This window comes from Callionymus lyra, chromosome 16, assembly GCF_982586985.1.
Source record: "Callionymus lyra chromosome 16, fCalLyr1.hap1.1, whole genome shotgun sequence".
NCBI classification, from domain to species: domain Eukaryota; kingdom Metazoa; phylum Chordata; class Actinopteri; order Syngnathiformes; family Callionymidae; genus Callionymus; species Callionymus lyra.
Genome location: NC_141833.1, coordinates 22,370,450 through 22,385,353, shown reverse-complemented (window position 1 = coordinate 22,385,353; position 14,904 = coordinate 22,370,450). Strand labels below are relative to the sequence as shown.

General features: G+C 34.2%; 1 protein-coding gene across 3 annotated transcripts in view; it reads left to right on the top strand.

The window, feature by feature from the left end:
- Positions 1 to 620: 620 nt before the first annotated feature.
- The window catches only part of myom1a (myomesin 1a (skelemin)), a 64,957-nt gene continuing 50,673 nt past the window's right edge, over positions 621 to 14,904 (top strand). For 2 of the 3 annotated variants that reach the window (XM_087811127.1, XM_087811125.1), the window contains exons 1-4: positions 621 to 806; positions 4,528 to 4,728; positions 13,614 to 13,754; positions 13,818 to 14,004. In XM_087811127.1, the coding sequence (XP_087667253.1) occupies positions 4,577 to 4,728; positions 13,614 to 13,754; positions 13,818 to 14,004 (480 nt within the window). In that variant the 5' untranslated portion in view covers positions 621 to 806; positions 4,528 to 4,576. The remainder of the gene's footprint in view (positions 807 to 4,527; positions 4,729 to 13,613; positions 13,755 to 13,817; positions 14,005 to 14,904) is intronic. The other variant, XM_087811128.1, reaches the window with a different exon arrangement.

The following is a 14,904-nucleotide window of genomic DNA, read 5'->3' as shown; positions in this document are numbered from 1 at the left end:
ACGTTACGAAAAAAATATAAACCAAAAAAATATATACACAATATATACACGTTTGAAAATGTTTATTTTTCTCTTCTCCCCTAGAAAAACGAATAGAATAGATGATGAAATACAAAAAAAGTAAAATAAAAAAATACAATAATAAATCAAGTATTTAAATTAGTAAAATGGTTGTGTAATGTTGAGCAAGTAGTACACAACAAATCACACATTATATTAAAACGTCAAAACGACGTGACTTATTTACAGATAAAAACAAACGAAAAGAAAAACACGTGTAGTTAATTCAATGACAAAAATAAACTCAGTCACACATAAATATATACTAACCTGGTGTGTGTTTGTACAACATTGTTTTTTAAAATTTACTGATATTATTGTGTTGCAGAAAAGGAAGCTGTAGTAAACACTCTGACCTGTAGGTGGCAGCAGTGGTTCACAAACGGCGCAGAATTGTTGTAAAACCTACGAGTTTAATTATTTATAAATCCTTTTAAAATATGGCGGGTTTTTACCCTTTATTTTCTTATTTAATTGAATAACTAAAAAAATAGTAGACAAAAGCGAGGAGCACTCGAGGCTCAGCTGCAGCTCTCAGTCTCCTCAGGGTCTAAATTTAAAGCCCCCCGACCTTAAAAGGTCGTGAAGGCGTCTTGGGGTTTGTGCAGAGTGGCAGCATTATTTTTGTTCCGTGGACCTGCTGTCTGTCCACTGGCCTCCACCCTCGCTGCTCACACTTTGACACGTTTGGGATTAAAAACACCTCGAATTGTTTCTCTGGAGGATTCCTGAAGTCTTGGCTGAAGGTGAGTCTGGTTCAGGGTCTTCAGGGTCTGAACCCGCGAGGCCCCTCGTGATCAATAACATGCTAATATCTGATCGATTAACACAAGAGATCGATCACCACCGCCTCATACACACTAATGTAGTTTTAGTTTGTCGCTTGTAGATGAGATTGATGTGTTTAACATGAGTGTAAATGAAGAAGATCTCGTTATAACCAGTGAAGACGCGTTCAAGGACGTCTGGGTTCAAACTTCAAAGACTCTGGTTCATTTTTAAAAAGGCAATTTTAGTTGTTTTTCTTTCTGTTCATTATTTTTTGACACGACTGACTGAACAGAAGTTTCTCCGAGTGGATCAAATCCTTCTCATAATCCACCGGCTCTGATGTTATTGTATGATATGGTGATCCAGAGTATAGGTACCTACAGAAAGATCATGGAGCCGGATGGATGTTTGGGTAAAAAGATATTATTTTTGTTTATTGTTTATTTTAAATACATTTAATTTACTTTCTTCAATGGTTCTCGTGTATTTTAAGGTTGTTCCTCAGTATTTACTAGGGGTGTGAGAAAATATCGACACAATATATTTAAATATTTTCTTTGACGATACTGTATCGATATTAAAAATCAATGTGTCTATTTTTGTTTTTTTTGTAAGTTCTGTTGGCTTTCAATAATAGTTTATCTTAATCTTTTATGGTTTATATTTCATTAAAGTGTGTTTTAAATAAATAATTTGAGTTTTTATTATTTATTCATAGGGTTTTGTTCATTTTTCTTTTGCAACTAAACTTTCAACCCCTTGATGGCAGCAGTCGTCATGTCCTTCACAGATAAAGGAATGAATAAAATCCCAACTGAGGACGAGAGGATACAGTGAGTCCAGCAGCTTTTAAAGCTGATGTTTGGACATATTTTGGTTTGAAAACAAATGAAAGCAGTTACGACTGAGGACGAGAGGATACAGCTTTAAAAGCTGATGTCTGGAAATATTTTGGTTTGAAAACAAATGAAAGCAGTTACGACTGAGGACGAGAGGATACAGTGAGTCCAGCAGCTTTTAAAGCTGATGTTTGGACATATTTTGGTTTGAAAACAAATGAAAGCAGTTACGACTGAGGACGAGAGGATACAGTGAGTCCAGCAGCTTTTAAAGCTGATGTTTGGACATATTTTGGTTTAAAAAACAAATGAAAGCAGTTACGACTGAGGACGAGAGGATACAGTGAGTCCAGCAGCTTTTAAAGCTGATGTTTGGACATATTTTGGTTTAAAAAACAAATGAGAGCAGTTACGACTGAGGACGAGAGGATACAGTGAGTCCAGCAGCTTTTAAAGCTGATGTTTGGACATATTTTGGTTTGAAAACAAATGAAAGCAGTTACGACTGAGGACGAGAGGATACAGTGAGTCCAGCCGCTTTTAAAGCTGATGTTTGGACATATTTTGGTTTGAAAACAAATGAAAGCAGTTACGACTTCGTCAGAGTTCACTACTTGGGAATCTTAACCACTCAGGAGAGACTTTGTGAAACATCTCAGTACAGAGAGAGTCATGTTTAGTCTTCTTCACTCCCTGTGACCAGTAGTATCAAATGGACGGAAGGATATATAAACTGTCTTGCTCTGGACGCATCTCTCCTGAAACCATTTACTTGTAAATAAAAATATGTATACATGAATAATAATGATGTGTCAAAGTCTTTTGATACCATATGTATCCTGAACCAGGATCAACAATACTTTATATCTTGATATATAGTGATAGTGTAGTAACAAGTATATATATATGTAGTATTGTCGAGTACTTGACTCTGGTGTTGTGATAGTGTAGTACAGAGGTATATTTGCTCAATTTGGAGATAAATTTAGGGGGGTCCAGATGGTTTGGTCGGAAACTACTCATGTGAGATGTAACGATTCCATCGTAGGTTTGTGTCGACGCAAGAAGGAAGTATTCTTAATTAAATACATAGTTTCAAATGAAAGCAAGAGCATGATAGAAATGTCTATTCAAATGTAGAAGTTATGATTTGTCAAGAATATGTTCATATGATACATATCACGATACAATTATACAATATATAGTGATGATAGTGTAGTAACAAGAATATATGTGTAGTATTGTCCAGTACTTGACTCTGGTGTTGTGATAGTATAGTAACAAGAATATATGTGTAGTATTGTCCAGTACTTGACTCTGGTGTTGTGATAGTGTAGTAACAAGTATATATGTGTAGTATTGTCCAGTACTTGACTCTGGTGTTGTGATAGTGTAGTAACAAGTATATATGTGTAGTATTGTCCAGTACTTGACTCTGGTGTTGTGATAGTTTAATAACAAGTATATATGTGTAGTATTGTCCAGTACTTGACTCTGGTGTTGTGATAGTGTAGTAACAAGTATATATGTGTAGTATTGTCCAGTACTTGACTCTGGTGTTGTGATAGTGTAGTAACAAGGATATATGTGTAGTATTGTCCAGTACTTGACTCTGGTGTTGTGATAGTGTAGTAACAAGTATATATGTGTAGTATTGTCCAGTACTTGACTCTGGTGTTGTGATAGTGTAGTAACAAGTATATATGTGTAGTATTGTCCAGTACTTGACTCTGGTGTTGTGATAGTTTAATAACAAGTATATATGTGTAGTATTGTCCAGTACTTGACTCCGGTGTTGTGATACTTCAGTAACAAGTATATATGTGTAGTATTGTCCAGTAGTTGACTCTGGTGTTGTGATAGTTTAATAACAAGTATATATGTGTAGTATTGTCCAGTACTTGACTCCGGTGTTGTGATACTTCAGTAACAAGTATATATGTGTAGTATTGTCCAGTACTTGACTCTGGTGTTGTGATAGTATAGTAACAAGTATATATGTGTAGTATTGTCCAGTACTTGACTCTGGTGTTGTGATAGTGTAGTAACAAGTATATATGTGTAGTATTGACCAGTACTTGACTCTGGTGTTGTAGTATTTACAGACCACATGACTCTTGACAAAGTCGTAACTGCTTTCATTTGTTTTCAAACCAAAATATGTCCAAACATCAGCTTTAAAAGCTGCTGGACTCACTGTATCCTCTCATCCTCAGTCATCGCAGGGATTTCAATGTTCCTTTCGCTGTGGCGGATGCAGTGAATATGTGAATGTTAATTGTAAATAAAATAAAAAATAAATATCGATAGGATATCTTAAAAAAAATATCCTGATGTTTGATTGTGTCACCACCATAAAGAAGTACCAAAAGGTCGTAAACATAGTCTTTGCTGCTCTGACAATTATTTTATTTTTTTAAATTCTTGATAAAAATCAGATTTCCTCTTTTGGTCCTAAACTCTTGACCTAGTTGTAAACGATCATGGAATCCTAAAGTAACGTGTAAAGTAAATTCCTGGACCTTCATGAGGGTTCTTGAGTATTACCTTCTTCATTTAACACAGTAGGTCTCTGGAGCTCAGACAGAGTGGTCGGCTTGTGGCCTAAGTAGTTGCGGGTTCAATCCCAGCTCCGGCTATGATTGTGTCGCTGAGCAAGACGCTTAACCAAGATGGCTCCTGATGGTTGAGCCTTAACGCTGCGTCGCAGCCTACTGCCATCAGTGTGTGATTGTGTGTGTCACTGAGAGTATAGACGATAACAAGAGCTGCTTACGTAGAAACTCAACTTCCTAATCCTGGCTCCACTAACCACGAAGCTAACGCTAATGCGAATAACGGTGAGGTTGATTTCCAGCGTAACGTAGAAGGTGTGACGTAATAAGTCGGCGGGCGTGGCCTTCACGATGTCGGGATCAGTACGAGTGTCGCAGACACATCATCAGCATCAGCAGCAGAAGCAACAGCATCACTATGAGAGCAGCTGTCACCTGAGCAGCAAGTCGGCGGTTAGCCAGCACTCGTTCACCACCTACAAGACCTCCACCACCACCCAGCGGTAAGACGGTCGCCCAGGGGGGCGCCAACTCCGAGCCGGTGTTTAATGTGTGTGTTTATAAGAGTCGTTTTTTTAATGTGTGTAAACATGTGTTTCCTGCACATCCTTAAAGTTACTTTTCACCTCAACATAACGTCTCGAGTCGTACACGAGAAAATGTACTTTTAAGCCTCAAGATTATATTTGAAGCGTATGACTTGAACAATAGTACTTCTAAAAACTGGAGGCCTTGGGTGGTCATAATGTTTGGTCTTTGTCACCCACTCTTTCCTACACTCTCCATTCGTGGCATGTCGGGGAGTTTTCTACGTCGCTACGATGGTTAGCTTTAATGCTAGCGCCCTTTTTTGTTAGATGCTAATCTGTCGTCGTAGGAAACGAACAAACAAGTTCACAAACGCCTCGGAGGAGCCATGAGTCACTGAGCCAATCAACACCGAGGATACTGACCCAGTGCTCTAGTAGTTATATGATGAAACATCTGTCATGTCATTTGTCAGCGGCTAGTGACAGTTGTTTGTTTTTATTTATGGTTTAGAAAGGTTTTTTTACGTGGCTAACCAGAGCAAACAGAATTGCTGAAACAAAATGTGAAGAATTAGAGAAGTTGTGTGGAATTAGCTCCTTGGGGGAGGTATGCCACATCTCAGTGCTTCACTTCACCTTGTTGGGAAAACCATTAGATGGATGTTAATAACGATGCTTCCTTTTTGCTGTTATGTGTTTTTAACTCATTCATTTATGCAGATGAAGTCAGACGTTTTAAACTATCTCTAAGTCCTGTTGGTCACGACGCAAATAAACTGACAAATAAACCAAAGTAACAGAAAAAGTACGTAAAGATTTTGTTCCTTCTGGCGTCAAACTCAACCACACGAAGGGCATCAGTTATAAACAGTTCATGAGCCAAACAGGAAGTAAGATTTTATTTCTTTTTTTTCTTTGAGGCTCAAATTATCTCATTTTTTAATTTGTGTTCTCCTTAAACTAAACCAATTCCAGTTTTATTAATTGATCTCAGTCCGAGGTTGTATCTCAAGACGTCTTTCTAGGTCAACATATCGAGAACCATTTGAAGATGAGAAAAAAGTCCATAAACGCTGTAATTTGGATGAATGGAGGGAAGAATAGATGGAGGGATGGAAGAATGGATGGATGGATGGAGGGAAGAATAGATGGAGGGGTTAAGGGAGGGAGGGATGGTAGAATAGATGGATGAATGGAGGGAAGAATAGATGGAGGGGTTAAGGGAGGGAGGGATGGTAGAATAGATGGATGGATGGAGGGAAGAATAGATGGAGGGGTGGATGAATGGAAGGATGAAATAATAGATGGAGGGATGGATGGAAGAATGGATGGATGGATGGAGGGAAGAATAGATGGAGGGATGGATGGATGATGGAAGAATGGATGGAGGGATGGAAGAATAGATGGATGGATGGATGGATGGATGGATGGATGGATGGATGGATGGATGGATGGATGGATGGATGGATGGATGGATGGATGGATGGATGGATGGATGATGGATGGATGGATGGATGGATGGATGGAAGAATGGATGGATGGATGATAAAGAAGAAAGATAGATGGATGGATAGAAGAATGGATGGATGAATGGAGAGATGGAATAATGGATGGATGGATGGATGGATGGATGGATGGATGGATGGATGGATGGATGGATGATGGATGGATGGATGGATGGATGGATGGATGGATGGATGGATGGATGGAAGAATGGATGGATGGATGATAAAGAAGAAAGATAGATGGATGGATAGAAGAATGGATGGATGAATGGATGGATGGATGGATGGATGGATGGATGGATGGATGGATGGATGGATGGATGGATGGATGGATGATGAAGAAAGATAGATGGATGGATGGAAGGATGGAGGAATAGATGGAGGGATGGGTGGAGATGATAAGGAATGACAAAGGGCAAATATAAAGACTATAGATCAAAGGAAAGAACACAAAGACTAGCATAGAATTAGTTGTGTGTTGATAGAAGGTTGTCGATGGAAAAGAGAGAATCCAGGATTTAACTATCTTTTCGTTCTTCCTCCTCTAGTGTGAACTTAAGGTCACGAGCAGAAGTTTCTAAATTAAGCCTCACAGTCACACTTTCATCCAGCTGAACTTGATAGAACTTGATAGCAGAACTTGATAGAACTTGATAGCAGAACTACATAGAACTTGATAGCTGAACTTGATAGAACTTGATAGCAGAACTACATAAAACTTGATAGCAGAACTTGATAGAAGTGTTGCCGTGAAGCTAGAAACGATGCACATGAACGTGTTGAAGATTCTTTCAAAATAAAACTCTTTATTATTTATAGGAAAATATATCTTAATACTTCATTTCTTACACATTTATTTAACTATAAATCATAATATAACTATTGACAAACATGGTGATGTACTGTAAAGAAAAAAAAAATATTTTCACTGTATTTTGAAGGACAGGAAATGTTTGAAAAATGACAAAAAATGTTTTAAATGTATATTAAAAAAAATTAATAATAATAATACCTTTGATTTGAAGACGCTTTCCTGGACACTCAAGGTCACGGTAAATATACATTTAAAACAGAAAAGGTTGAGATAATTGAATCAATTTCCTGTTCTTCAAAATAAAAGAACATTAAGAAACTATTTAAAAAAGTAGCTTCATATGATATATTCATATTATATCGACATGTTTCTAGACAAACAAATACATATATATATACATATATATCTATATATAGATCACAGATGTAGACCAGAAGGTTTCTAGAAGCTACAGTTGTGTATTTGTTAGTCTTAGTGTGTTGTTGGTGACGTGTGCTGTGCCAGCGAGCAGTTGCTCAGCAGCACCGTGTCAACTCTTAAAGAGGTCATGAGGGGAACTGGAGCCGCCGTGGACCATTCACTGGTGTATTCTGGGAAAGTTATTCCTGGAGCTGGAGTGTTACGACGTCACAGGTTCTTCGTTCCTGCAGCACTTTTTATATCTCGTCTTCTAAAGTGAAGCATCTGGTGAGTCAGCGGCAGGAAAGTTCTGCACGACTTCTTCACTCACCTGGAGGTTCACTGGAGAGTCGAGCGAACTTTAAAATAAAGTATTCTCTTCCTGCTCTTCTGTACTTCCACCTATGAAGTACTTCCACCTATGAAGTACTTCCACCTATGAAGTACTTCCACCTATGAAAGGATCCATTTATACTCTGAGCTCCATGAGTCACAGATGAGTCCAGGATGAAAATATACTCGTTGAACATATTTAGTCGAGTTTAAGATATAACTTTGTTACATAAATGTCTAAAGATGTTTTTTTTTACAGGTTGTTTTTATCATGAGTGTTTGTGCAAGAACCTAAATAGTTATATAACCTAAATGTTTTTGATTTTTGTTTTGTTTTTACCGCAACAAAAATATTTATGTATTGAAATCCTTTCCTTACATCGGGTTACAGTCTATTTGAAATTTTTGGCCATAATCCAACAATTTTCAACTATAATCCAACAATTTTTAACTATAATCAACTATTTTCAACTATAATCCAACAATTTTCAACTATAATCAACTATTTTCAACTATAATCCAACAATTTCCAACTATAATCCAGCAATTTTCAACTATAATCAACTATTTGAAGTACTTCCACCTATGAAGTACTTCCACCTATGAAAGGATCCATTTATACTCTGAGCTCCATGAGTCACAGATGAGTCCAGGATGAAAATATACTCCTTGAACATATTTAGTCGACTTTAAGATATAACTTTGTTACATAAATGTCTAAAGATGTTTTTTTTTACAGGTCGTTTTTAACATGAGTGTTTGTGCAAGAAACTAAATAGTTATATAACCTTAATGTTTTTGATTTTTGTTTTGTTTTTACCGCAACAAAAATATTTATGTATTGAAATCCTTTCCTTACATCGGGTTACAGACTATTTGAAATTTTTGGCCATAATCCAACAATTTTCAACTATAATCAACAATTTTCCACTATAATCCAACAATTTTCAATTATAATCAAACAATTTTCAACTATAATCAAACAATTTTTAACTATAATCAACTATTTTCAACTATAATCCAACAATTTTCAACTATAATCAACTATTTTCAACTAAAAGCAAACAATTTTCAACTATAATCAACAATTTTCAACTATAATCAAACAATTTTTTAACTATAATCAACTATTTTCAACTATAATCCAACAATTTTCAACTATAATCAAACAATTTTCAACTATAATCCAACAATTGTAAACTATAATCCAACAATTTTCAACTATAATCCAACAATTTTCAACTATAATTAAACATTTTTCAACTATAATCCAACAATTGTCAACTATAATCCAACAATTGTCAACTATAATCAACTATTTTCAACTATAATCCAACAATTTTCAACTATAATCCAACAATTTTCAACTATAATTAAACATTTTTCAACTATAATCCAACATTTTTCAACTATAATCAACAATTTTCAACTATTATCCAACAATTGTCAACTATAATTAAACATTTTTCAACTATAATCCAACAATTTTCAACTATAATCAACTATTTTCAACTATAATCCAACAATTTTCAACTATAATCCAGCAATTTTAACTATAATCAACTATTTTCAACTATAATCCAACAATGTTCAACTATAATCAACTATTTTCAACTATAATCCAACAATTGTCAACTATAATCCAACAATTTTCAACTATAATCAACTATTTTCAACTATAATCCAACAATTGTCAACTATAATCCAACAATTTTCAACTATAATCAACAATTTCAACTATAATCCAACAATTGTCAACTATAATCCAACAATTTTCAACTATAACCAACTATTTTCAACTATAATCCAACAGTTTTCAACTATAATCCAACAATTGTCAACTATAATCCAACAATTGTCAACTATAATCCAACAATTTTCAACTATAATCAACAATTTCCAACTATAATCCAACAATTGTCAACTATAATCCAACAATTTTCAACTATAACCAACTATTTTCAACTATAATCCAACAGTTTTCAACTATAATCCAACAATTGTCAACTATAATCAAACAATTTTCAACTATAATCCAACAATTGTCAACTATAATCCAACAATTTTCAACTATAATCCAACAATTTTCAACTATAATCAAACAATTTTCAACTATAATCCAACAATTTTCAACTATAATCCAACAATTGTCAACTATAATCCAACAATTTTCAACTATAATCAACTATTTTCAACTATAATCCAACAATTGTCAACTATAATCCAACAATTTTCAACTATAACCAACAATTGTCAAATATAATCCAACAATTTTCAACTATGATCCAACAATTTTCAACTATAATCCAACAATTTTCAACTATAATCAACTATTTTCAACTAAAAGCAAACAATTTTCAACTATAATCAACAATTTTCAACTATAATCAAACAATTTTTTAACTATAATCAACTATTTTCAACTATAATCCAACAATTTTCAACTATAATCCAACAATTTTCAACTATAATTAAACATTTTTCAACTATAATCCAACAATTGTCAACTATAATCCAACAATTGTCAACTATAATCAACTATTTTCAACTATAATCCAACAATTTTCAACTATAATCCAACAATTTTCAACTATAATTAAACATTTTTCAACTATAATCTAACATTTTTCAACTATAATCAACAAATTTCAACTATTATCCAACAATTGTCAACTATAATTAAACATTTTTCAACTATAATCCAACAATTTTCAACTATAATCAACTATTTTCAACTATAATCCAACAATTTTCAACTATAATCCAGCAATTTTAACTATAATCAACTATTTTCAACTATAACCAACAATTTTCAACTATAATTAAACATTTTTCAACTATAATCTAACAATTGTAACTATAATCAACTATTTTCAACTATAATCCAACAATTGTCAACTATAATCAACTATTTTCAACTATAATCCAACAATGTTCAACTATAATCAACTATTTTCAACTATAATCCAACAATTGTCAACTATAATCCAACAATTTTCAACTATAATCAACTATTTTCAACTATAATCCAACAATTGTCAACTATAATCCAACAATTTTCAACTATAATCAACAATTTCCAACTATAATCCAACAATTGTCAACTATAATCCAACAATTTTCAACTATAACCAACTATTTTCAACTATAATCCAACAGTTTTCAACTATAATCCAACAATTGTCAACTATAATCCAACAATTGTCAACTATAATCCAACAATTTTCAACTATAATCAACAATTTCCAACTATAATCCAACAATTGTCAACTATAATCCAACAATTTTCAACTATAACCAACTATTTTCAACTATAATCCAACAGTTTTCAACTATAATCCAACAATTGTCAACTATAATCAAACAATTTTCAACTATAATCCAACAATTGTCAACTATAATCCAACAATTTTCAACTATAATCCAACAATTTTCAACTATAATCAAACAATTTTCAACTATAATCCAACAATTTTCAACTATAATCCAACAATTGTCAACTATAATCCAACAATTTTCAACTATAATCAACTATTTTCAACTATAATCCAACAATTGTCAACTATAATCCAACAATTTTCAACTATAACCAACTATTTTCAACTATAATCCAACAGTTTTCAACTATAATCCAACAATTGTCAACTATAATTAAACATTTTTCAACTATAATCCAACAATTTTCAACTATAATCAACTATTTTCAACTATGATCCAACAATTGTCAAATATAATCCAACAATTTTCAACTATGATCCAACAATTTTCAACTATAATCCAACAATTTTCAACTATAATCAACTATTTTCAACTAAAAGCAAACAATTTTCAACTATAATCAACAATTTTCAACTATAATCAAACAATTTTTTAACTATAATCAACTATTTTCAACTATAATCCAACAATTTTCAACTATAATCCAACAATTTTCAACTATAATTAAACATTTTTCAACTATAATCCAACAATTGTCAACTATAATCCAACAATTGTCAACTATAATCAACTATTTTCAACTATAATCCAACAATTTTCAACTATAATCCAACAATTTTCAACTATAATTAAACATTTTTCAACTATAATCTAACATTTTTCAACTATAATCAACAAATTTCAACTATTATCCAACAATTGTCAACTATAATTAAACATTTTTCAACTATAATCCAACAATTTTCAACTATAATCAACTATTTTCAACTATAATCCAACAATTTTCAACTATAATCCAGCAATTTTAACTATAATCAACTATTTTCAACTATAACCAACAATTTTCAACTATAATTAAACATTTTTCAACTATAATCTAACAATTGTAACTATAATCAACTATTTTCAACTATAATCCAACAATTGTCAACTATAATCCAACAATTTTCAACTATAATCAACTATTTTCAACTATAATCCAACAATTTTCAACTATAATCCAACAATGTTCAACTATAATCAACTATTTTCAACTATAATCAACTATTTTCAACTATAATCCAACAATTGTCAACTATAATCCAACAATTTTCAACTATAATCAACAATTTCCAACTATTATCCAACAATTGTCAACTATAATACAACAATTTTCAACTATAACCAACTATTTTCAACTATAATCCAACAGTTTTCAACTATAATCCAACAATTGTCAACTATAATCAAACAATTTTCAACTATAATCCAACAATTTTCAACTATAATCAACTATTTTCAACTATAGTCAAACAATTTTCAACTATAATCAAACAATTTTCAACAATAATCAACTATTTTCAACTATAATCCAACAATTTTCAACTATAATCCAACAATTTTCAACAATAATCAACTATTTTCAACTATAATTAAACATTTTTCAACTATAATCCAACAATTGTCAACTATAATCCAACAATTGTCAACTATAATCAACTATTTTCAACTATAATCCAACAATTTTCAACTATAATCCAACAATTTTCAACTATAATTAAACATTTTTCAACTATAATCTAACATTTTTCAACTATAATCAACAAATTTCAACTATTATCCAACAATTGTCAACTATAATTAAACATTTTTCAACTATAATCCAACAATTTTCAACTATAATCAACTATTTTCAACTATAATCCAACAATTTTCAACTATAATCCAGCAATTTTAACTATAATCAACTATTTTCAACTATAACCAACAATTTTCAACTATAATTAAACATTTTTCAACTATAATCTAACAATTGTCAACTATAATCAACTATTTTCAACTATAATCCAACAATTGTCAACTATAATCCAACAATTTTCAACTATAATCAACAATTTTCAACTATAATCCAACAATTGTCAACTATAATCCAACAATTTTCAACTATAACCAACTATTTTCAACTATAATCCAACAATTTTCAACTATAATCCAACAATTGTCAACTATAACCAACTATTTTCAACTATAATCAAACAATTTTCAACTATAATCAACTATTTTCAACTATAACCAACTATAATCAACTATTTTCAACTATAATCAAACAATTTTCAACTATAATCAACAATTTCCAACTATAATCAAACAATTTTCAACTATAATCCAACTATTTTCAACTATAATCAACTATTTTCAACTATAATCAACTATTTTCAACTATAATCAAACAATTTCCAACTATAATCAAACAATTTTCAACTATAATCAAACAATTTCCAACTATAATCAAACAATTTTCAACTATAACCAACTATTTTCAACTATAATCAACTATTTTCAACTATAACCAACAATACTCAACTATAACCATTAATACTTGTCACTAGTGTGGAAAAGGCTCTGGTGAAGACGGCGAAGGTCCAGCAGGTCAAACTCAGTCCTCTTCCTAAAAGAGCTAAACGGACGTACCTGGCGATGGACACGGACAAGGAAGTCATCGGTTACGTGATCCCGGTGTTCAGAGCCAAGTGAGTCACGATCCATGAGTCGCGGTGCGAGTCACGGTGCGAGTCACGGAGTCTGTGTCGCAGTCACGAGGAGGTCCGGACTCTGCTGGAGGGCCGGCAGGACGACGTGACCGAGGAGGGCATCAACTACGTGGCCATGAGGAACCTGTTCGTCAGGGAGGCCCAGGAGTCCATGGAGGTCCGGGTGGAGAAGAAGACCAGGAGCATGCTGGTCCGGGAGTCAGCTCAGCGCCTGGAAGACAACAAGACGGTGAGTCGTGAGTCGAGAGTCGTGAGTCGTGAGTCGTGAGTCGTGAGTCGTGAGGCGTGAGTCGTGAGTCGAGAGTCTTGAGTCGTGAGTCGTGAGTCGTGAGTCTTGACTCGTGAGTCGTGAGTCGTGAGTCGTGGGTCGTGAGTCGTGAGTCGTGAGTCGTGAGTCGTGAGTCGTGAGTCGTGAGTCGTGAGGCGTGAGTCGTGAGTCGAGAGTCTTGAGTCGTGAGTCGTGAGTCGTGAGTCTTGACTCGTGAGTCGTGAGTCGTGAGTCGTGGGTCGTGAGTCGTGAGTCGTGAGTCGTGAGTCGTGAGTCGTGAGTCTTGAGTCGTGAGTCGTGAGTCGTGAGTCGAGAGTCTTGAGTCGTGAGTCGTGAGTCGTGAGTCGAGAGTCTTGACTCGTGAGTCGTGAGTCGAGAGTCGTGAGTCGTGAGTCGTGAGTCGTGAGTCGTGAGTCGTGAGTCGAGAGTCGTGAGTCGTGAGTCTTGAGTCGTGAGTCGTGAGTCTTGAGTCGTGAGTCGTGAGTCGTGAGTCGTGAGTCGTGAGTCGTGAGTCGTGACTCGTGAGTCGTGAGTCGTGAGTCGTGAGTCGTGAGTCGAGAGTCTTGACTCGTGACTCGAGAGTCATGAGTTGTGAGTCGTGAGTCGAGAGTCGTGAGTCGTGAGTCGTGACTCGTGAGTCGTGAGTCGTGAGTCGTGAGTCGAGAGTCTTGACTCGTGAGTCGAGAGTCTTGACTCGTGAGTCGAGAGTCGTGAGTCGTGAGTCGTGAGTCGTGAGTCGTGAGTCGTGAGTCGTGAGTCGTGAGTCGAGAGTCTTGACTCGTGAGTCGAGAGTCGTGAGTCGTGAGTCGTGAGTCGTGAGTCGTGAGTCGTGAGTCGTGAGTCTTGAGTCGTGAGTCGTGA